Raw genomic sequence first — 23657 nt, 5'->3', positions numbered from 1 at the left:
GTCCATTTCCCCATCTGTAAACATCTGAACTCCTTTTGAGTTGAATGGTCCAGACAGTAAGCCTGATCCTATGATTGTGAAATACTGTATGCCCAGTGTAAAACTTCCCTCAGGTTTCTGCTATTGTGACAATCCATTTGCTATTTCTTTCTTCCAACAACAGCAGGAAGCTAGAGGAACTCCTGTACTTCCAAGTTCTTAGGGACGGAAAGAAAAACATTTGTCCTACCTCATTTCTCAAAGAGGGCCAGTCCTGGCAACATTTCCCCTCCTATCATGACGTTCTGAAATGAATTCAATAGCATACATGTGGATTTCTTTTCTGTTTTATTAGATGCAACATTATCATAGTACCCCGGAAGATAAATACGTAGAAGTATTGCCTTCCATGATTCAACCCATTGGGCAAAATGGGTATTCACAATCTTTCTTGCTGTCCTTTTGACAGATGGGCTGTTCTGTTTTGTCATAGTTATTCACTTCTCCTGCATGGTCCATGTACAGCAACATCTGCAAGAAGCACTGCTTTGATTGTTCACTTGGCCGATGGTCTAAATCTATTTGGTGGAAACTGAATCGTTCACTTCTTCTGTATATGCATATTCTTGCTTGTGGTGATATATATGTATATTTAACCGAAGTATGCCTAAGTCTGTATGTTTGCCTTGTATGCTTGTGGCTAACAGGATGTCTCAACTCCAGAAATGTTATTGTAAATAATCTCTCTCCTAATGAATTGTGCATTTTCTCCACCTTATCTGTGTTGTGAACTTCGGTCAACACTCTGAACAAGCCCTATTGATTTCATAAATTCATCATTTTTCAGTAGGCTAAACTGCCTTTCCTAGCCAGGGTCTTTTGGAGCAATATATTCAAAGCAAGTGGGAGCTTCATATAATAAAGTGCTTACTCCTTTCTTAATTTTGACAAATGAACTAAATTAGCTTTGGATGCTGGAAATTAATTTAGCACCCAGTTGCAAAAAGGGCATGCAATATGAGGGTTGTGCTGAAGTTATTTTAATATTATTCATACTGATGATAAGGAGAGGAGGCTGTTATATTAACACTAACAAGATACCACTTACTGCTTTCCCCCCTATCTCCATTTGCATGTTGAGTTTGCTTTTTAAATACCTTGCATTGGATTCCTTCAAATGTAATAACGCATTGTGCAGCAAGAAAAAGCAGCAGCAAATATAATTGGGGGAGGGTGGTGTTGAGATCCATAGAACTCGGTTTTATACACAAGAGAAAAAGCATTTTAATGGAGTGCGCTTGAGCGATTGATTTTATGCCTGTAGATTTAATAAACAGAATTGCAGAGGGAATAGGAAGCTCACTCAGTGGTATTCAGGACTATAACACAAATGTGCATCTTGCATTCTGACCATGTTTAAATACCGGTACTAATTATCTATCAATAGCTATTGCTCTCAGTGCAGGGAAAAATCCTATAATGAATTCCAGTGGAAGTCCGGCATTAAAAAAAATCTCAATAGTTATGGGTGAATATGGTTCTTTTCCTATTCTAATGGTTTCCTAAAATAGATTTAAACCATTCTAACTACGCTGCTGCCCCCCCCCAATTCACTGTGTATATTTTAAAACAGGTAGATAGCCGTGTTGGTCTGACATAGTCGGGGGGGGGGGAATCCTTCCAGTAGCACCTTAGAGACCAACTAAGTTTGTCATTGGTATGAGTTTTTTGTGAAGAAGTGTGCATGCACACAAAAGCTCATACCAATGACAAACTTAGTTGGTCCCTAAGGTGCTACTAGAAGGAATTTTTTTTATTTTAAAAGTTGTCCAGAACAGGAAAGTGTAATATTTGAGGTGGTTTCCCCATACGTTTCATTCACATGTAAACTTTCTAGAAGTGCAACATGGAAGTTGAAACTGTTTCGAATGCTTTAATTTTGAAACTACACCCCCTTTAAAAACAATAACAGCACAATGGTATTGCCAAATGAGCAAATGCACTTTATGGGAAAATCCTTTTGGAAAGGAGACTGGTAAGTTAAGTGTATTTAGGATCATAACCATCTAAATTCTTAAGTCTTCTTAAGATACATAATAAAATATAGAGGGGGGATGCCAAGCTGATTGCATTGTGGGAAATCTGCCCAGAGCCTCATCTAAGAATGTGAGGTCCAACCAATCACAGCCGTGATCCTTCTTTAAAGTGAATTGCAGTAGCAATGGCTAATCAATACTGATGGGTCAAATTCCTGGCTTGGATCCTAGGAACCTTGTGACTGGTTCCATGTGTCCAAGGGGCCTTACAAGAGTTTCTTGAATTACAGCCTTCCATTCTGCATGGTAAACCTTGCTTGAAACTTGGGGGGGGACGACTTTGGAAGTAGTTTGTGAAATGGCACAGGGTCTGCCATCCAGGGGGGAACATCAGCAATTTCTTGATGTGGTCATGCATTTGTGTTTATCTAAATAGATCCCAGACCTTCCCCCCCCCACACACACACACAGAAAAAGAACTATGGAATTTGTTCCTAAATGCATGTTTCCAGAACTTTAATCTTAAGATAAACGTCAGGGTCCTGAAATTCTCATAGTCCAAATGTGTGATACTGTGATTATATTCCCATATATCATTGATAATGTTGTAAGCCAACTTTGGGCCCCTGCTACATTAACACATAGTCTTCATCTATGTTTGCTGTTAAAATGGGAGTTACTTGGATCATAAATAGTGCATTGGTTACTTAAATACATGCTATAAAAGATGCAAAATCTGCAAACTATCTCAGGTAAAGAGGTAAATATGCAGCATAAACATAATAAGTTAATTATGAGCCCATGCTGTGTAAAACTTTTCCCGCAATGTTACTTGTTTTCGAAGCAGTATCAAAACGGTATTGGTAAGGCAAAAACCATTTGTTTATTGAAAATGTACCCTTAGCATTAGGATGCATTCTGATATTCCCTAAAAGTGTTTGCACTGTTAAATGTTTCAGATTATTGCTAACGATTTCTCATTTGACATTTTTGCAGTCTCTCATTGACAAAATAAGAACTGTGTGCACATTTGTGTAAGCCTAGTAGATTTTGGCTTTAATTGGAACTTGCAGTTTTTAATCAGTGTGATTACTGTTTTCCGCTGTAACTTTGCGGACCAGATAATGCCTAACTTTTATCTAAATTCAATGGACTGTTTCCAATTTAAATACAATGAGCTTTGCAGGACAGAACTGGAATGAAAACCTTCATAGGCATCTGAAACTCAAGAGACGGTGTCTCCTGGGGCTCTTGTCTACATTTCTTAATTAAGAACATACAGTAACCAGGACTGGTTAATTGCTCCAAATTTTCCTTAGGTCTTCAAAAGTAACAGATCAAAAGATGCTGCAATGTTTTTGATGTGCTTTTGATGTGCTTTAAGTGTCATTGCTTAACAAATTGTCTTTCCTTTATCTTGTATATGATGGGATCCTCGCTAGACAGAGGTAACAGATAGGGGACAGTTGTATAACTGCCCCCTGGTGTGCTGTTGGTGGTGTCTCTCTTTGTTCCCTAGTATTGTTCCTAAACTTAAGCTTGCTATTTCTGTGCTTCTGTGCCTGCATGTTTTCATACACATTAACCACAACTCCACTTCGTCCTTTAATAGTTTTCTTTCCTCTGTGTGCGTGCGTGTGTGTATGTGTGTATGATATGTATTTTAATACTTCTGAGCTAGTAAATTTAGAACCCAACCTTTAACCCACTTTGTGCATACTTTTCAGCCTTTAAATTTTCAGTTGTCAAAATGGTTTACCGCTCTTGAGTTCAGCAATTTATCTTGTGTGTGTGGTAGGGCAAAGGGAGAACACTTGTGTGGTCCTCTCTGCAGTATAATGACCATAAGTGAAGCATAGGTGTATCCTACTTCTTTCTCTCCTTGTAGCAACTTTTCCTCTCCTTTCCATTTCTAGGGTTAACAAGGGTTTTGCATTGAACGTGCAATGATGCAAGCAAAAGTTGAGACTAACTCGTGAAGCTATGTTCTGCAAACCTACTTCAAGCCATTGTTACAATTTCTAGTTTCAGGGGAAACGTGGTTAGCATTAACCAGGCATCCCCAAACTGCGGCCCTCCAGATGTTTTGGCCTACAACTCCCATGATCCCAAGCTAACAGGACCAGTGGTTGGGGAAGATGGGAATTGCAGTCCAAAACATCTGGAGGGCCAAAGTTTGGGGATGCCTGGCATTAACCATGGCTTGCATCAGTGTACATGTAACCCAAACCATGGTTTACCATAACTCCTGGAGCCTGCTCCCAATTTCATTACCATGGTTCAGAGAGGGGCATCCTTGGGTCTGTATCAGACCTGCATTGCAACTGAAGTAGTTGCTGTATAACTTCAGTAAGAAACTTTGCTGAAAGGGTTGTTGTTTTGCTTATTCAAAGCAGGGGCCCTCAATCCCAAGTACTAATATGTTACTTTTTTAAAAAAAACATGAAACTGGCAGTGAAATTCCTTGTGCCTACTATATAAAAATGGCAATAAAGAGCCCTTAGAATACCTTGGCATTTTACAAACAATTAGGCCGGTGGGAGGGAACAGTAAGGCACCTTTTGAGTTGACTCTTCTGGGTTGAAATGTATGTTGTAAGATAGAGAATTAAGCTTGATTCTTATCTTAATCTTCAATAAACAACTGACAAATTTAAAGGCTGGAAAAGTTATCTAGAATGGCAATAGGAGGGAGTTTATTTAGGGAAAGGGATGGTTAGAGGCAACAATATTAAAAGTGTAAAAGCTGTGGTCTTGTTTTTACTCTTGCCTTTTTAAACTGAATTTATTTTTCTTCTCTTGGGAACACCGTGCTTTTGATTGCTTAAAATAGAGAATCTCCCAGGAACGTGAAAAGTTTGCAGATGAAGACAGCATCTTTTATGCACTTGGAGAATGCGGTTTGATCTCCTTTTCTGACTATATCTTCCTCACTACGGTTCTTTCCAGTAAGTACATGTTTTGTCCTTATCATTTTATTAACACTGAAGGTGTTTAAAACAATAATAACAAATCCTTAAAGTGATGGCAATCACTTACAGTTTGTCTATCTTTAATCTAGAGGTGCTTATGGTAGCTTATTTTGCATTTTTAGTAAGTTTTTTATATTAAAGAGCAGCTCTATTCTCTACCAAGCCCTGCAGGATAGCTTTCAGGGGACTACCAGGGGTCAGTGGAGAGCCCAGGAGATCAGGACAGGGGCTCTCAGATGAAGCTGGAGCCCCAGAGCCTAGTGTTGGGCAACTTCCTCCAGAAGGTGGTACTGGGGCTCAGGAGGAGGTGCAGACCCTTGGGGGTGCTGAGAGGGCTAGGTTTCCAGAAGGAGGGCTGCTGGGGGCGGACCAAGACACTCTCAAAGGGGAGGCTCCAGAAGATACAGCATCAGTCCCTCAGCTGGGCAGCTCTAACGGAGAGGGCGCTCAACCAGCGCCCTCACCCCAACAGAGAAGGAGAGAACAGCGGAGGAGGTTTAGGGCGCCCAGGGGACTGTGTTGGCGAAAGTCACAATGGGAGGTGCTTCCGGATTCTGATTTGGAATAGTACAGTCATGCTTTTTGATGCTCTGTCTTGTACATATGCATATAATAAAACCCTGCAAAAGCCAGGCATGGGGTTTGGGGTTTGGAGCTGCTTACTCGTGAGGAAGCAATCGGCACCGTTACAATAGCTCAGCCAGTAGAGCATGCGACTCTTAATCTCAAGAGTCATGAGTTTGAGCCCCATGTTGGGGGAAAAAGATTCCTGCATTGCAAGGGGTTGAACTAGGTGACCCTTGTGGTCCCTTCCAACTCTATGGTTCTACAATAGAAATAGCAAAGCATCTTTATAGCCCTTCTAGGAATGTAATTAGTTGTCGTATACCTAGTCAGAACATTGGTACATCTAGATCAGTAGTGTTTGCACTTGCAAGGTTTCAGACAGGACTCTTTCTGAGTTCTATCTAGAGATAGCAAGGACAGAACACAGGACCGCCCACATACAGACATGTGCTCTGCCACAGAGCTATGGGACACCAGCACCTGGCTCTCACTGTGCTATAGAGGTGCTTATCAAAATGCTTACCTATATGCTTACCTTTCCACTTTCCTCTGGGATGTTCATGGTAGAAGAGCAATGCATAAGAAGCTGGCAGAGGTTTGCCTGAATCTCCCCACCTACACAGAAGTACAGTTTGCACTAATAATGTGTGTTAGGAAATTTCTCTCGTTTCAAAGCAACCAAGCTTACAGCCTGTTGGCAAGAAAAACCCAAATCATAAATATGAATATTTGTTCCTGTTCTCTGGTGCGCGCATTGTGCACATATATTAGTCGTTCATACTTTCAGAGTAGCACTCAGAAATGCTGAGGCATCAAAATAGCAATTCCACATTAGCTTTATTCTTGCCCGGAAAAGTGCAGAGAGGAAAAAATGTTGTTTGTCCAACGAAATGAGCAAGAATTCATGCTATAGAATTCAATGAAAACGAGTTTGTGGATTACAACACACACATTTCTTTTATATATAGCGTAGGAAGGGCTATTTTATCTTTTTCTATTGTGTTTTTTCCCTCCTGAATACTTTTTGACTATCCATGGTGATCCACCAGATGGTTCAATTGCCCTCCCTGATCCCTTGCATGGAACTCAAACGTACAAAATAGTGTGAATGAACGGTATATAGATGTGATCTTAGGCAAGCAGTCTCTCTAAATTGCACCTAAGGAGAAAAACTGTTATTGGCGGCACCCTTGGCTTCTAATTTAAGATACCCCCATCAGGGCAGGTGAAACTGCAAGAGAACATGTTTTCTTCTGTTCAAGTCAAGGGTCTAATTTGTTTCTTTTTAAAATTTCCACGTATTGCACATAAAGTTCCAATACATAATGAATTTTTCTTTCATATTAATCGACTTCCCATCCCATTTCCCATGATGTTCTTCTTTTCTATCCCTTTTCTGCACCCTAACACAGTAATCCCTAATTCTCTCTGTTGTTCATAGTTCAAATCCTGCTCATGGTTTCATATCATTATAATATTTCTTTAAGTAATCCAGAAAAGGCTTCCATTCTTCAATAAAACAATCATCATTAAGTTCTCTTATTTTAGCTGTTAACTTTGCTGATTCAGCATATTCCATCACTTTGCGTAATTCATTCTTCTTTATTGGGTGTAATTTGCACTGTCCACACCCGGTTCGTTTTTTTTTAGTTTCTGTGTTAGTTAGATAGATAGATAGATAGATCCAACCCAGGAAGTTTTATTTTCCATTAACTCAGATGTCGTTCTCATCTTGATTTGAATTCTGTGATGCTACTGAATTACCTTCTAAACTTGAGGAACTTTGTATCCTTGTACTGCCCTTCCTGCAATCATCTTTTATTTGCCCTTTCATGTCACTGTCATCTATGGTGATTGCTACAGCAATTCTAAGTCGCCCAGTTGCATTTAACATGTTTGGCTCCTGGTCTGGGGCTGGCGTAGTCATGACTTATTCCTTAACTGTGGTTTGCCGTGATTCCAAATCAAGCCATTCCCTTTGTTCCATAGCTCCTGTTAATTTGTTTTAAACCTAATTAGTTTACGCCTCTAATAAAAAAATTAGTTACTGCATGTAAATAAAACAAACCATTAAGAAGGAGGAAACCGGAATGTTAATACATTATTAAGTAACAGAATGTTAACAAACTACTTATGTGTAATTATAATTGCAGGATGCTTCGTTGTTTCTAAAGAGCACAAATTAGTTCAAAAACAAATAGTCTCTGGCTGTAGCTATGATCGACTTTGGCGTCAGCTGTGTTCTGGTTGAAATGTATTTGCTTTTCTGCTGGTTTTACTAGTGCGTGATAATGTTGATTGTATTTAATATTTTATGGTGGAAGCAGCCTTGGGAGAGTTTTTACTCTTAAAGGTGGCCTATAAATGTTTTAAGGTAAGGTAGAAAAGAATATGCTTGGAAGATGGCTGCAATTCTGTGTGCAGTTACGCGGGAGTAAGATCCACTGAGGTCAATGGAGCTTTCTTTTGAGTAAACATGAATAAGATTGCACCATAAATGGCTTATTTGAAGTTATCTAATAGAAACCTCTGTAGAGTGAGAATATATGTAATCCTAACTAGTGGAACAGCATCATAAACTTCTTCTACATAGATGGTGTGAAAAATTGGGCTTATCTCGTCTTTATTTTAATTCAGATTTAATCAGCAATGTGGCATTGATTTTGGCACCACTCAGCGCATCTGTGCTAGCCTTTGAAAGCCTAATTACAAGCAAGGAAAATTAAATGCCAAAATTAAGAGATTTGATGGTATCTGCAGTTTTTATTCTGCCAGTTACCCTCCTTTCTGTTTCAAAATATTAGTCTATCTCCTTGTTTTGTAGCCCCATTGTGATGACTTTTTTTAAAAAAAAAATCATATGGGTCCTCTCTTAGGTGGATATCTCTCAATCCAATGAATAAAGTTAGGAAGCATTAGTCCATTAAGCCCTAGAAAATGGGTCTCATTTTGGGGGTTGGTGTTTTTTCTTACCAGTGCTCATCAGCTGGCCAGACCTTAAATAAAACTCATTTGCATTTTACAAGCAGAGAGCTGTATGCCTACTGCATAGACGATGAAGTCTGTCACCATATTTTATTTATAAGTAATTTACTGCTCTCATGCAGTCTGTTTCCTAGTCTGCAGTATTATCCCCCCCCCAATTCCCCAAAAAGATAATAAAATAACATTTAGAAATGTGCTGATAACTTCTGGTCTTCTGTTAAATAAATATTATAGCAGAAAAAGCATGGAAGATGCAGTACCAGTTTCATTGCTTTAGCTACTCTCCAATGTTAATTTTTATTAGCACCGTTCAAATTTCCTTAGTGATGAGATACTAGGCTTACACAGAAAGAGGTGGAACTTCCTTTTTATCTTCTTTAGAATTGAATTGGGTGAAATGACGTTCGGACCGGTGGATGTACTTGCTGGTACAGCAGTTATAGGACAGAGATACTGAAAATGTGACTCTAACAAGACCAGCAGGAGAAAAGATAGGTCTAGTGCTTTTTCAGCCCAATCCTAATTGTTATAAATTATGTTAAAATGTTGTGAACTCCCATGTGAAATAACTGTATTTTTAATAAATAATTTTTAATACACTGTATTTGCACAGAAGTAAATCCCACTTATCTAATTCAAAATAGCTCCTAAGGAAGGCTTTTTAGTTTTCTGGCCCTATAGCTATAACTTCTGTTTGTAACCAGAGAAATGAAAAAAAAATCACTTGTAAGTTTTAACCTGATTCACTGGTAATCTGCTGGAGTTTCTTGGTGTAGCTGCAAGGGAGAGCACATTTGTTTGATATGTGACCCATCAAAGCGAATTTTCCACCCCCAGTTTTTAATTCTGTGAGGAGACATAGAGAGATCTATATTGAAACAAATAGAAACTTTGGGGGGCTTGTACTGCAGAAGGAAAGGGTTAACCTGCACTCCCGCAGCACCCTACTTTAGAGGACTCTGCAGTGGAGAACAAAAAAGAAAATGCTAAAATGTATTCGTTCTTTTAAGGGGAACAGTAGCTTTTGCTAAATTGGAAGCTCACTCTCACTATTTCAATATCTGAAAGACATCCCCGTTAAGAATTTTGGTCCAAATGCTGGTAACCACCCATGAACGGCATGCTTTGTGCTGCAGAAGTACAGTGGTACCTCGGTTTACAACCACAATTGGTTCCGGAAGTCTGTACTTAAACTGAAGCGTACTTAACCTGAAGTGTACTTTCCCACTGAAAGTAATGGAAAGTGGATTAATCTGTTCCAGACGATGAAAAACACCCCCTAAAACAGCAATTTAGCACGAATTTTACTGTCTAATGAGGCCATTGATCCATAAAATGAAGGCAATAATCAATGTACTGTACTATAAAATAAATCAGACAGTATCTTAGGTGGAAAAATTATTATAGGTGAAAAAAATTAACATTTATTTCTTACCTGGGCTGATGATAGTCATTGTTTGGATGGGGGCTCAGAGTCCTCTTCCACAATCACAATACCTTTGCGGAGGCTGGGCCTTCGTTCCGGGCCTCCGCAGGGCCATGGGAGCGCTTCCGCAGCTGAAGCCCAGTCTTCAGGCCTTCGCGGAGGCCTCCGTAGGCCTCGGAAACCTCGGTTTACTTACTTCCGGGTTACAATCATTTGTAAACCGAAAATTCGTAAACCAAGGTGTTTGTAAACTGAGGTTCCACTGTAGTGGTCTCCCAAATCACTGGCAATGGTAGTTGTAGATCCAAGACAGAAAGTAATTGTGGGTTAGTGGCAATGATTCTATATGAGGTGAACCCTTTATAATGTAATTTTCATTATGCCAACTTGATGGATTCTAGCCTTCTAGCAAGGCAAGTTTAGAATAGCCATTTATACAGCATTGGGCCGGGACTTGGGCATGGATTTACTACAGAATGCTTTGCCTTTGCATTTGTTTTTGTCCTGTGAAGGTCAGCCAATAACTGATGTAATGTTGCTAAAAGATAAGGCTTGTACTCTCATCTAAACATTGTGTCTTATCTCTTCAAACTGCAAAGGAGAGATAAGTTTAACTGTATTCATCATTGGTGCTTTAAAAAATCACGTATTGCCATTTATTTATCTTCTTTGTACACTAACGATGTTATTTTAAAAAAAATTTAAAAAACCTAAAAGAAGTCGTATATCATTTGCCACTAATTGTGTGTTTTATGTTGCGTCCATACGGAGCTGGGGCTTTGGTCAGGTGTGAAATGGCCAACATGGTTGCCGGGAGATGGCAACCCCAAGGCTGGCTGTAGTCACTGGAGATTCTTCAGAGGACTTTACTAGGTATATGACATCATTCATACAATTAGCAGTGGCTTTTTAGAAAATATCAGTTGTGGGCACCCTGATATGTACAGAGGCCTTGATGTGCAGGTTAGGGGGGATTTTGCACTTTGCCTCGCACTGTGGACCTGATCTAAGCCTCGCACTTGTTCCAGTTGCATGAATGGCATTAGATCTAGTTTGGACCACTGAGTCCACTTCAGCTAACCATAAATGCTTCAGTGGAATATAGACCGAACTGTATTCAGTTCTGTCAGGGTAGTGTTGTAGGCTACTCCAGAGTAAAGACGCTCCACTCCTCCATGTCTTTAAAGTCTTTATTGTGCATAGTATCTATGTACAGTGCAAAGAGAGCTTCACGGAAACATGTCTAACTGCTTCCAGTAGATTCTCCCAATACCTCCCTCCTGGAACGTTTCCAACATAACAGTCTTGGCATTCCAAAGCGCCTCCCCTTTCGCCGGTGCACTTTGGATCTCCTGAGTTCCGGCAGGAATTTGAAAGGACATCCCCTGGATGCCTCTCCACTTGATGATCCTGGATACTCCTCCCCCTCCCTCTCTGTCAACAAAGGTTGGCGGACTGGCTCTCTGATACTGCCAGAGCCCTGGCCTTCCGTCTTTCTGAGCCATTCCCTCTCTTCCCCCTCCTCACTGCTGTCCGCCTCATTGCTGGAGCTGTAACATAAGAGATGTGGTCGTTCCCTGTACGACCCTTCCGTTACAAGTTCTAAAGCAGAATTTTTCACACCATCTGGGATCTTGGTTGAATTGATTAGACAGTCAGGGCAGCTCCTGACATCTGCTTACCATGTTAGAAAATCCAGCATTTTTGCATACTTAAGGCAAAACAAATGAAGCACATTGGCTGCATGTGCACCGACAGTGGGCACTATATAATATTTGGTTTTGACTTCTTGCACACTGTGGCACATACCAGTGCCTTGGAGTATCAAGAGTCCTAGCAGTGTTCCCCTCCCCCCCCTTGCTACTGGCAAGTTAACCCATATTCTCTTCTCGAATTTCAGTGTGATAATTCAAGGTGCTTTGTTCTTCCCTTTCCCATAAAGGACATTTTTCATATAAACCCAAATCAGACAGATAATACCATTCAATTCATATTAGCTAGGATATGACATTTTATTTTCTGAATACGGAGATGGGAAGTATAATATGTTTAAAGTTCCTTTTAATGGAATTTTTCCATCTCATTAAGTTGTAAAGATGAGTTGTAAAGAAACAATTTTGTCCTTTCCCTTTTCCACTTTTTGTCTGCTTAAATTACAGTGACATTATGCATGGGCATCAATTGTTTGTACTGTTCTGATTTTTACTTCCAGCCAAGTGTTGATTTAATTTTGCTGACTGGAGTTAATATTTTGTTGGAGTGCTGAACCTCTGCTGGAAAATCTTGACTTAGATTGCAGTCCTAAACACACTTAGTGGTGGAGATTTTCCCTCCTCAAATTTGATGGGACTTGCTTCTGAGTAAACATGCACAGGATTGCTTTGTAAATCCAGTACTGTAGTAATGTTCATTAGTAATGTATTGCTACCCTCTACTAAATTTAGAAGGAGCAAGGATAGCATGCAGCATCAGTTTAGCGCAGCGCGCAAGCGGGCAACTCAGTTTGGAGGCGGCTCGTGGGCCGCTCAGACGACCTCCACGGGCCACTTGGTGACCCCTGGATAGGGCAGTTACTTCCCACAGAAATTGTAGCAGCCCTGATAGAGGGGAAGGGCTGGTTTGAAAATTGCCCACTTGACCAGGCAACCCACATTGTGATGACCTCTTCTTACGCATTTCCAACCCAGTTCACTCAACCCACCAGGGAGTGGCAACCATGCCCCTACAATGGTGCTGTTCTTTTATGAATCTCCTCCTGCTTTTATCCCAAGGCGATTTACAAGTCTGTTGTAAAAATAGCTAAGGTGTGTAAATTGCACCAAATACGTAAAGCTTGGATTACAGCCCCTTTGCTCCAAGAAACTGTAAACTTGTCTTGTCTTCACTGCAAACTCTAGAGCAGGCATCCCCAAACTTCAGCCCTCCAGATGTTTTGGACTACAATTCCCATCTTCCCCGACCACTGGTCCTGTTAGCTAGGGATCATGGGAGTTGTAGGCCAAAACATCTGGAGGGCCGCAGTTTGGGGATGCCTGCTCTAGAGGCATCATGGGTTTTTTGTTATTTTGCCCATTTGTTTTTCCCAGCCCTTGTAATTGCTTACAAGAAGCACTTGCGCTGAACCAGTGGCAGTGTACATATTACCCCGCTTACCCCCTTCAAAGTAGGTTATCTGTATGAATGCCGCCTTATTTATAGATTTATATTTTATTTATAAATTGCCAATAACATATTATCTGGGTGATTATATGTTCTCTGTGAAATATTTAACCTGCCTTCTTAGTTGGTGTTGAAAATGCTATTAAGCTGTCTTTTAAAAATCCAAGCAGGTGCCTAACACATGGCCAAATTACAAGATGGGATATTGGATGCGTGGTTCACCTTGTTGGAAAGATGTCAAGCCGCCTTTTCCCTTTTAGATGTGTCCTTGTGGAGGTCCAAGGAGAGAAATATTCACACATTTATTCAGCTAATCTTCATGTTATGCAAACATTTGAGGGAGGGATAAATCTTCAGCACTATGAATTTCCACTGAAAATGAACACATTCTTTTGAGCATTAACCTAGCTCTGCCATAAAGGTATGCAGCTAATCCTGTTCAAGCAAGGAATTTCATGGCTTAATATTGTACTGGCATAATAAGAAAATCATCCCTCTACCTTCACTGTGAGGAGTGTTGTAGAATAATATTAACTCTGCTTGGAACAAAATCCTCTTTGGATATTTCTTGTTCTGACTGCCCTGCTTCTTCCTGAGATGCTTGCTGGTAGCTTTGATCATGGCTGAGTCCTTTGTTTTGTAGTGGAAATACCATTAGCCTGTTAGTAGTATCACCAGATGGAAGAGCAGCTGTTTACTGTTCTTCAGTTGTTGAAGGGGCACAGAATATACCTCTGCTTTATTCTAAGGTAACTTGTTAACTTCCTTTGAGAACATTCTTTCCCGTAGCTCCCTATGGCATAAATCTCAAACAATATGGATTTCCCCTGAACACTGCAATGATAATGTACTGTACTACCTGCTCTGCAGGTAAGTGTTAGTATTGACTTCCAGTACCAACAATCCAATTGATGGATTGTTGGATCAAGTTCTGTCTTTGTAATTGACTTATTTTGTGTCCCTAGAACAAATAATAATGGTTCCCCAACAACAACCCGCCACCAGTCCCCAAATAGGTTCTCCATTGGACAGAAAGTGGGGTTTTACCTCCCTGCATAGTACTTTACTTCTCCCAGTGGCTACCATAAACAGGTTCCACATTATATTCTGAACTTTTTGAACATCAGCTTCCCATCTTTATCAGGAAAATGATAGTGATGGATTTCACAGGGTTTCCAGAAGAGGCACACTGAAGATCATAAAGTCCCCTATATATTAAAAATATAAATAGTAATTATGGAATCATTTTGGGAACCTAGGATTGCAGGTTGGAATTGAGAAGTCTAGAGTCACAGTAACCTATATCAGCGCATCTCCCCTTTTTACGCCCAGCTCAAGTTTCAAAAACATTATTATAATATTTCAAGCTACCTATCTAAATCAGGTATTTCATGCATCATGTTCAGCCATTTTGGTGTTACCCTAATGCAGGTGAAACATCGTAACTCAGATTCCATTGTATTTTGTTGTTCAACCTCTTCCTCGATATCAGATGCCTAAATAAGCAGGTGGTAACACCAGTTGTAAGCGTCTTCTGACACTCAGAGAATTTGCAGCAATGTCTCAAAGTGCAATTCCCGGGATTCTTTGGGGGAATCCATGGTTGTTAAAGTGATACAAACACTGGTGTAAGTTTATATAACAGAGACATCTAGCATGGTTTTATAAACAGTCCCAGAAATGGAACTATATGCTTAGGAAAGAGTAGCATAGCCCTTACAGAAGACAAGTACTTATTTCCTCCCACTGTGGGGGAAATAACACTCTGCTATATCTTATTTATAAGAAGTATTTTGATTCTGAGGCTGGCATATATCCTGCTGTTTCATAGCCACAAGGAAGGAAACACCAAGATGTGCAGTAACTTCTATTTTACTCTATCACTCATTTATTGGATTTCAGATCTGTACATGCACTTTGGAGTGCAAATAATTAGCTGAGATAGTTAGCTTGGGTTTCCAAATAATAAAATGACTATTTTTGTAGGAAGCTGCCTGCCCAAAAAATACCACACTTAATAGTACAGTGTAGAATATTTAAGCAAAACATCCCCTTTCACTCTACGTTAGGATTTGGCATTGCGAATGTGTTTTTTTCTGTATTGCTCAGGAGAGGGGTGTTGTGATGTCTATGAAGCCATTTAAACTGAAGAATCAACATTCTGAATATAGTTTTAATTCTCCATTTCAGAACTGTGCATACTTGATCAAATTCTGCTTAGCCTTTTTCCAATTAACATTGGAAAATGTAATGTGGCTCAGGGGCAATGTGTCTAGACTCTACAATCTAGACAGTTCTCATAATGCAGAGAATTTGAAGTACTTGCTGAAACTGAGGGCATTTAATCTCAAAGGGGGAAATAGCACAATATTGCTATTGCTAATTGTCACGGATTGTTGTTGACCTCAGAAGTGTATTATACTTGCTGTTTTGGCTGCTTTCACATTTCATTTAAAAGCAGGAATAAATTTTAACACTGCACAGGGGACCTGGAAGTACTATTGCTTGAAACTGCCAAGTTGAACAAGGGAAATAGAAATAAAGTGGTAGACAGACGACATGGGCTTTTTAGTGTGTGTGTGTGTTTTGATTCTTATAAGCTGTATTTGATTGCATAGCTCTATATTACTGTAATTCAATAATGTGTGATTTGTTTGAGAGAGGTGAACTGACAGGATCAGGAATTCTCGCTTGGCAAGTGAACAAAATGAATTACCTTCTCCAGCAAAGCCGATGGTGCTGGAGGCAAACTAGGCTTGCCATTTTTTCTAGAAGCAGTGGGTGGACAGTCTTGAACAGGCTCAAAAAAATGCCTGGTTATAAACAAGAGTGGGGACTGAGAAAACTCCCACATTGAGCTGGTTTGAAAGCATCCAGATGGTAACCCTAAGGCAAAGATTCTTCTCTGGGACATTGAAATGTAACGATGATCTGTGTAGGATTACAAATAACAGCATCTCTGTGAGATTTTTCAGCCAGCAGAATGTTAGTGGGCATTGCTTCTTCCTCCTCCAAGAAATTCCTTGCCAAGGAGAATCATGGTACAGGTGGTAGGGAGACTTTGAATCCGTAAAGTAATACTATTACTACTACTACTACCACTACTACTACTACAAATAAAAATAATGTAGCAGCCTTCTATAATGGACTTGTCACTTCAGGGAATTCCCTATACATTCCTCCTTGCATAGTGTTGCATTGATATATCGACAACTTGAGAAAGGGCCTTTATGTTCTTGTATGTACAAAACTGAAAAGGTTTTTTTTGTTGGTACACTAAAGATGTGAGTGGAAGGAGGTGACCTAGTCTGTGCTGCATCTCATTTGTCACTTTTCAGTGGTGTCGTAAGTTACAGTACTTAGCTGTGGTTAAGTCCCAGTATACTCAGTAGGACTTAACTTTCAGTACTTAGATTTAAGCTGTCGGTTGTTGTTTATTAACTCGTGAGCCTGTATCATATTTAAAAATTCCCCCTTTTTGTTTTGTTATATGTCATTGTGCCTGTTGCCCATTTGCAATTTTTGATCATATATATATATATATATATATATATATATATATATATATATATATGTGTGTGTGTGTGTGTGTGTGTGTGTGTGTGTGTGTGCGCATATATGCATACATACATACACACACACATATACATACCGTAGTGGTACCTCGGTTTAAGGATGCAGTTGGTTCCAGGAGCTGTTCGTTCCCCGAGCAATACTTAAATGGAGTGCCTTTTCCGCATGTGCGCGAAGCGCCGATAGAGTGCTTCTGCACATGCGTGCACCGCACCGATCGCTTCTGCGCATGCGCGCACTGTGCAGATCGCTTTTGGCGCAGATCGCTTCTGTGCATCCGCACGCCGCGGAACCCGAAAGTAAACACTTCCGGGTCCGCAGAGTACTCAAACCGAGAGTACTCAAACCACAGCGGACGTAAACCGAGGTATGACTGTAGAGAGAGAGAGAGAGCATAATTTCAGGAGGGGAAGCGTGTTCGGGAAGACTGTTACTGGAATGTACTGTTAGAACACTGATACAACTCTTACATCAATTTTTTTCTGCAGCCTTGTTTCTTTGTAACACTTGAAATATAATGTATTTCTCCCAACCCCCCTCCAGCACCTCAAAGGAACTTTGAAATTGCCTTCAAGATGTTTGATCTGAATGGTGACGGAGAAGTGGATATGGAAGAATTCGAACAGGCAAGTTCTCTCCACCTCCAGAACATTACCATGTAAATTATTATGCAAATAATTTCACTTTCTCCTCTTCTGTTGGTATGTGTAGCTCTCTTCCATCTTCTAAGAGCACATATATCACCTGCAAAACCATGGACTCTCTGCAAAGTGTACTCAAGACACATGCCTCACACTTTGGTGGGGTGCCCTATAGCTGGGGATTTGTGTGCTGCTCACTCTTATACTTGTCCTTTTTGACAGCCTTTGTTCATAATTTGCTTGAAAAACAGGACTACCTCCATTCTCTAATGCACAGCTGTTTCACGGCTGTACAGCTGTAGATGGGGTTCATCTTGTTGATGATGTCAGTATGGTGTGTATGTGTGCATGTGTTTAATTCACTCTTAATTTCTGCCCTTAAGTAGGGAGAAGTTCAGCTGTCCATTCTAGAGGTGTTTTTTTAAAAAAAGAGATGAAAAATGCAAATAAGGCAGCTTGTGTCTGAAAACCAGGAGGCAGACCTATGCTTTTATTGGCCCCATCTTCTGCACATTATCCCAGTCCTCCTCCTCAAATGATTTAGTGGCATTAGCTATAACAATATGCCCTTCAGAGGTGCATCATCTCTCCTGCCTCACGGGGAAAATGTAGTATACTGCAGCTACCTATGATCTCCATGGCATTTGAGCATTTAAAAATTGATGGACCTCTGATCAATATGGAAAGTTGTCTTCTCCCTGGTGCACCGAGACAGCAGTCAGTGCAGCAGCAGATCTGTTTCTGTCTTAGATTTGTAGCCTTTCCTTTTTGCTACAGGGCAGTAGCTTTTGTGTGTCACAGAATAAAGATTCAACAGATCACAAAAATACTTCACCATTGAATCCCTTAATAAACCTGGTCAGGAGTGCTACCAGAACTCTGATGCCTTATCTCTGCTATGGCTTTGTGTTGATTACTCTGGTTGCTTTTCAGCCCACCTGTTTATCCCCCTTTTCTCTACATCTGAAGTGCCAAATAACCAGATACTGTATATGTGAAGGCATAGAGGCTTGCTTTTGGCAGGCTGCATTTCCTAATCCTGGGGATTGAACATTATTGCTGCTGGTGTCGAAAGCGTCTACAGTTTTCCAGATGCCAGGATTTGACTCTAGCTTTTTGGTTGTCTGACAGTAATCTGATGATTAACAGTGAACTGGCAATTCATGTCTGCTTGGACCTATTATCTGTTTTGAAATCTGCACTCCAAGGAGAAGAATAATTTTAAGCATTTGCTTGCTCATTTCGCTGCCTGTGTGTTGCTGACAATCTTAGAATTCTGTGCACCCTCTTAGTCATTGCTTTTCTGTGTGATGTTATATTCTGACATGCTCTGATTTCCTTATAAGAGAGCTCTTAAGGAAGCTGCACACACTTGCTATGGGAGAAAGGAACCCTTCCTTTTCAAACTCCAGTTTGCCTGTCCAGGTTTTCTATATGCCTTGAATAGTCCTTGAGCCCACTATGTGTTAACCACTGCTCTGAGCCAAAGGGACATGCTTCATTTTGTGTGTGTGTGTGTTAACAAGGTCTTAGGTTCTCCATGGCCCTTCTTCATGGACTTTGTGAAGGCATATTGCACGCTGATGTGATCTTGTGCATTTCCGTCCTTTTTTTCCTTCTGAAATCTGCTAAGGTCACACAGCAGACAGGTTTGAGTGTTGAGCTATTTTTACTTTGTCATCTTTAACTCTGGACAGGTTTCCCCCTTTGAGGTGGTGTCCCCTGGGATAAATTTTGAGCCCTCCAGCATTGGAGCAGCAGGTGGCCATCTGACTCTTACTAACCCTTCCAAATTTTAATGAAGGCATAGTAAAAAGTATGTCCCCTATCTCACAGGGAAAATAACAATGCTTTCCGATTGTAGGTAATGGGGGATATTCCGTACTTCTAAAAACGTCTGGGTTTTGAAACCCACCATGTGTTTAATAATGCAACTACACATATCGTTGTATTCAATTCAAAGGTGTGTAATGTATCTGTGGAGGACCTAGATTTTAGGGATATGTGATGCAGCCTGCCTCGTTATAGCTGTGTGTTTAACTTTGGAAACTCCTTAGGTTCAGAGCATCATTCGCTCCCAAACTAGCATGGGCATGCGTCATAGAGACCGCTCAACTACAGGGAACACCTTGAAGACAGGCTTCAACTCTGCATTGACCACCTACTTCTTTGGGGCTGATTTGAAGGGGAAACTGACCATCTCTCACTTCTTGGACTTCCAGCGCAAACTTCAGCATGACATTCTTAAGCTTGAGGTCAGTGTCTGATCCACACACATAATTCTGTTCACTTACTATACTGTTAGACTTTGCTTTGGAAAAGAAGCTATCATCCTTTAGCTGGCCAGTGTCAGCACATGTCATTTTCAGGCAGCTGCAATGTCCCCAGTACCCCAGCAGAGCACATCAATGGGGCCCCCTTTTCAAAAAGCAACAGAGCCCAGGATTTGCCATTTACATTTCCCACAATTCCCCAGAGCGATGCTACATCAGGGGCTATGTGGAGAAACAGAAACGGTGGCTTCAGGACTCTGAAATTGTGACTACCGCTAGGTAAGCTACTGGCACTAGCCCTGTTTACTCATGCCCTGTAATCAGGAAACCCCAATCCCACATGTGGGACATTGCTCCTGCCGTGAGTGCTGGAAGGAAAACTGCTGCCTGCTGCAAGGCCCATTTCCACCTGACCTAGGGGATGGAGCCCAGATTCACCCTGCACAGCTAAAAGAGGCTCCTGGGAGGCCACTGGGACATTGCTGGAACAACTCTTGGTTTGCAGCAACTGGCTAAAATGTTTTAAATGGTTCTCATTTTGGTTCCTCTATTTTCTTTTTGTCGGGCTGGTGTTGGTTAAATGTTTAGTTGGAGTTGGCAGCTATTTTAATTGGGTATAACTCTAAACTGTTTATTACTGTTGTTGTTGTTGTCATTTTAGTTATTATTGATTTCTATTGATTTATTGGTTTGTTTGTTGCTAGTATAGGATATTTTGTTTTTTAATGTTTGATGTTTTGTTGCTTTTTTATGTATGTTGTAAGCCACCCAGGGTGGCCGGGGAAACCCAGCCTGATGGGCGGGATATAAATTTAGAAACAACAACAACAGCAACAGCAACAACAACAACATGTGTGTAGCTGACTGATTTATTCACTAGGGAGGGATATTGTGCACATGCACAGACATTATTATTACTGCACATGTTCCACAGCCAAAGCCTTACATTGGTCAAACTAGCTCTGAGCTCTGGCTTCAACTTGAAACACAATCTGTGAACCCTAACTCTTCCGCCCGCCCCCATACACAGAGCTTACTTTCATTACAGCCATCAGTTATTCTTATTTAATGGTGATTAGTACGCCCACCTCTTTCTTTGTATTATGACATAGTAACATAGGGTTAAACCACTGAGCCTAGGGCTTGCTGATCAGAAGGTCAGCGGTTCGAATCCCTGTGGCGGGGTGAGCTCCCGTTGCTTGGTCCCAGCTCCTGCCAACCTAGCAGTTCGAAAGCACATCAAAAAATGCAAGTAGATAAATAGGAACCGCTATAGTGGGAAGGTAAACGGCGTTTCCGTGTGCTGCTCTGGTTCGCCAGAAGTGGCTTTGTCATGCTGGCCACATGATCTGGAAACTATACGCCGGCTCCCTCGGCCAATAATGCGAGATGAGCGCGCAACCCCAGAGTCGGTCACAACTGGACCTAATGGTCAGGGGTCCCTTTACCTTTACCTTTAACATAAGTGCTTAGATAGAGTGGGACAATGTGTTGCATGTTCTTATTTTGCAAATGTTACAGCAATATTCTGTTGTAAGAGTCTCTTTCTGGGCAGCACCTTCTGAACAGGCTGTAGAGCAGAGTTGAGGGGAGGGTTGGATCTAGCCAGTCAGCACCTATTGGGTAGCGTTTGTGACATCACTGACAGGTACATTCCTAGCATTCCCCGCTGTCTGTTTCATTTTTAAATGCCTGACAAGTTAGCTTTTGCATATCTTTCATATTTCCCCTCTTTCCCCCTCCACCCATTCTCTTATGGGCCAATTGTTGGAAATGCCTATAGTTTGAGTGGTAGATTTTTTTTGGAGGGATGGCATGGGATGAATTCAAAGAAAATAGGGTGGAGTTGCATCATAAGTGTGAGGGACAGGGGATATCGCGAAGTCCCTCCCCTCCTGAGTTCAAGCCCATCCCCGAGCACAGGGGAAAGCAGAGAGAGTTCCGATGCCAGTGGGGAAGCAGGAAGTCGGGGCCGAGGCTCAGGCAGGGTAGAGGAGCCAGGGTCCCAGGTGGGACAGGAAGGGGCGAATAAGGGGGGGAGACCCATCCCCCCAACTCCGGAATTACGCAGAAAGAGGAGGGGAAAGAGGATGGGTCTGCCAAAGCTTTTGTGTTGGAGAAAGACGCGCCAAAAGCCATTAGGAGGTTCTGAAACCGACTGATCACATCACTCCGTGTAAATAGCAATGACTTTAGCACTGTAAATACGCAGCACCAATAAAAGAATAAAATGCAGAGCTGCGTAGCGTCGTTACTCTGAAGTAGTCCACTCCGGCCACTGTGACAGCAACCTCCTAATCCTTTTTGGGCTACTTTGGAGTTGCCGGGATGAGCGTGTCAGAGGCGGAGAGATGGCGGCAGATCGCGGAGCAAGCCCAGCAAGAACTGCAGCAGCTGTCGCTGCAGGCGCAGGGGGAATTGAAGGCAGCTAAAGAAGAGACTAAGAAGGTCCAGGACGACCGGCTACAACTTGCGGAACAGGTGAGAGCGCTACAGGAAAGAGAGCAGGAATTAAGGGCGGTGGCGGTAGACCTCCAAAACAAGCTGGATGCAGAGAAAAACAAGGCGGGAGGGGCACCCCAAGTCCAAGTGCTGCCAGGAAGGAGAGCCGGGACGCTAGTAAGCAAGTTCAATGGAGACCCGAGGGAATATCAGGGCTTTGAGACTGAGATTGTGTATGCTCTTGAGCTGCACCACGCTGAGTTCCCTGATGATGAGCACAGGGTAGCGTTTATTGTGGAGCACCTTACCGGGGCAGCCAGGGAGTGGCTAAGACCGTTAATCGCAACAAAGAATCCTTGCATGAAGAATGTCAAACTATTTCTAGAAGGTTTGAAAACGATGTATTCGTCCGATAGTCATATGGACCAGACTAAGGAGGAACTTCATAATTTACGCCAAGGAAATATGACAGTTCGCGTGTATTGGGCGAAATTCACCATGCTGGTGCACAGATTGGGGTGGGAACTAGAGTCACCCCCAATGCAAGCGGCGTTCTACTTGGGGTTGCATGAGGAGGTGAAGGATGAGCTCTCGAGAGGTCCAAAGCCCAGTAATATGGATCAGCTGAGCAAAGCGGCTCTGGCGGTGGGGGTGAGACAGGAATCCCGGTGGAGCGACAAGCAAGCAACGCGCGCAAAGCGGGCTTGGTTCCCACGGTCGCAGGAGAAGCCACTCCCCCAACAACCCTTTCAAGCCACGCCTGGGGCCAGTCAGGACCAGGAACCCATGCAGATTGATAGCGCGCGCGCGCGGGCTTTTCAAACCCCAGCGGCGCCAAGACGCAAGGAGGGAAGGGGTGGGAATTGCTTTCTCTGCAACTCCCCCCAGCATCTCGTCAGAGACTGCCCACATCGCAGGGAGTGGCAAGGAAAGGCGGGAACGGTTGTGCCCTCCCCCACTGACGCAGCACCACAGCAGGGAAACGGGAAAGCCTGGCTGCAGGAGACAAGGGGCAGCAGCCAGGCACAGTCAGCAGACAACAGCCCCAGCCCACCCACCCGCACAGAGAGGAGCAGAGCCAGCCCACCCCTCCCAGAGCAGGAGTGGTTCTACAAGTGACGCTCACGCTCCCAAATGGCTATCCCCTGACGGTCCTCGCCCTAATTGACAGTGGTGCCTCAGCCAACTTCTTCTCGAGAAACTTTGCAGAAGAGCACCAGATCCAGCTTCTGCAGCTGGATTTTCCCCTGCACGTGGCAACCATTGACGGCAGAGAGCTGCTGGGAGGGGCCATCACTCATCAAACCCCCCCCCATGAGAATGACGGTGGGAAGGCACTCAGAGACACTGGCATTCAACGTCACAACCATCTCAGACCCCCCCATCGTCTTGGGCATGAGCTGGCTGGCGCGCCACGACCCCTCCATCAGTTGGCACCAGAGATGCATCACTTTTGGATCGGACTTTTGCCTGGAACATTGCATGCAGCACCAACCAGGGGAGGGGCCTCCGATAGCCACGGTGGCCACCATGCACATCAAAGGGGGTGAGGCGATACCCAAGCCGTACTGGGACCTGCAGGAGGTCTTCAGCGAAGCGGAGTCC

At 42.3% G+C, this 23657-nt stretch overlaps 1 protein-coding gene across 3 annotated transcripts in view; it reads left to right on the top strand.

Moving 5' to 3' along the window:
- The window catches only part of MICU1 (mitochondrial calcium uptake 1), a 196689-nt gene that overhangs the window by 121101 nt on the left and 51931 nt on the right, over positions 1-23657 (top strand). For all 3 annotated transcript variants that reach the window (XM_088670252.1, XM_035138592.3, XM_060274896.2), the window contains 3 exons: positions 4848-4962; positions 17240-17322; positions 19395-19592. In XM_088670252.1, coding sequence (XP_088526378.1) covers positions 4848-4962; positions 17240-17322; positions 19395-19592 — 396 coding nt within the window. The remainder of the gene's footprint in view (positions 1-4847; positions 4963-17239; positions 17323-19394; positions 19593-23657) is intronic.

Source organism: Zootoca vivipara, chromosome 5, assembly GCF_965207765.1.
Source record: "Zootoca vivipara chromosome 5, rZooViv2.hap1.1, whole genome shotgun sequence".
Taxonomy (NCBI): domain Eukaryota; kingdom Metazoa; phylum Chordata; class Lepidosauria; order Squamata; family Lacertidae; genus Zootoca; species Zootoca vivipara.
The sequence above is the reverse complement of the archived record's forward strand: the minus strand, read 5'-3'. Positions and strand labels throughout refer to the sequence as shown.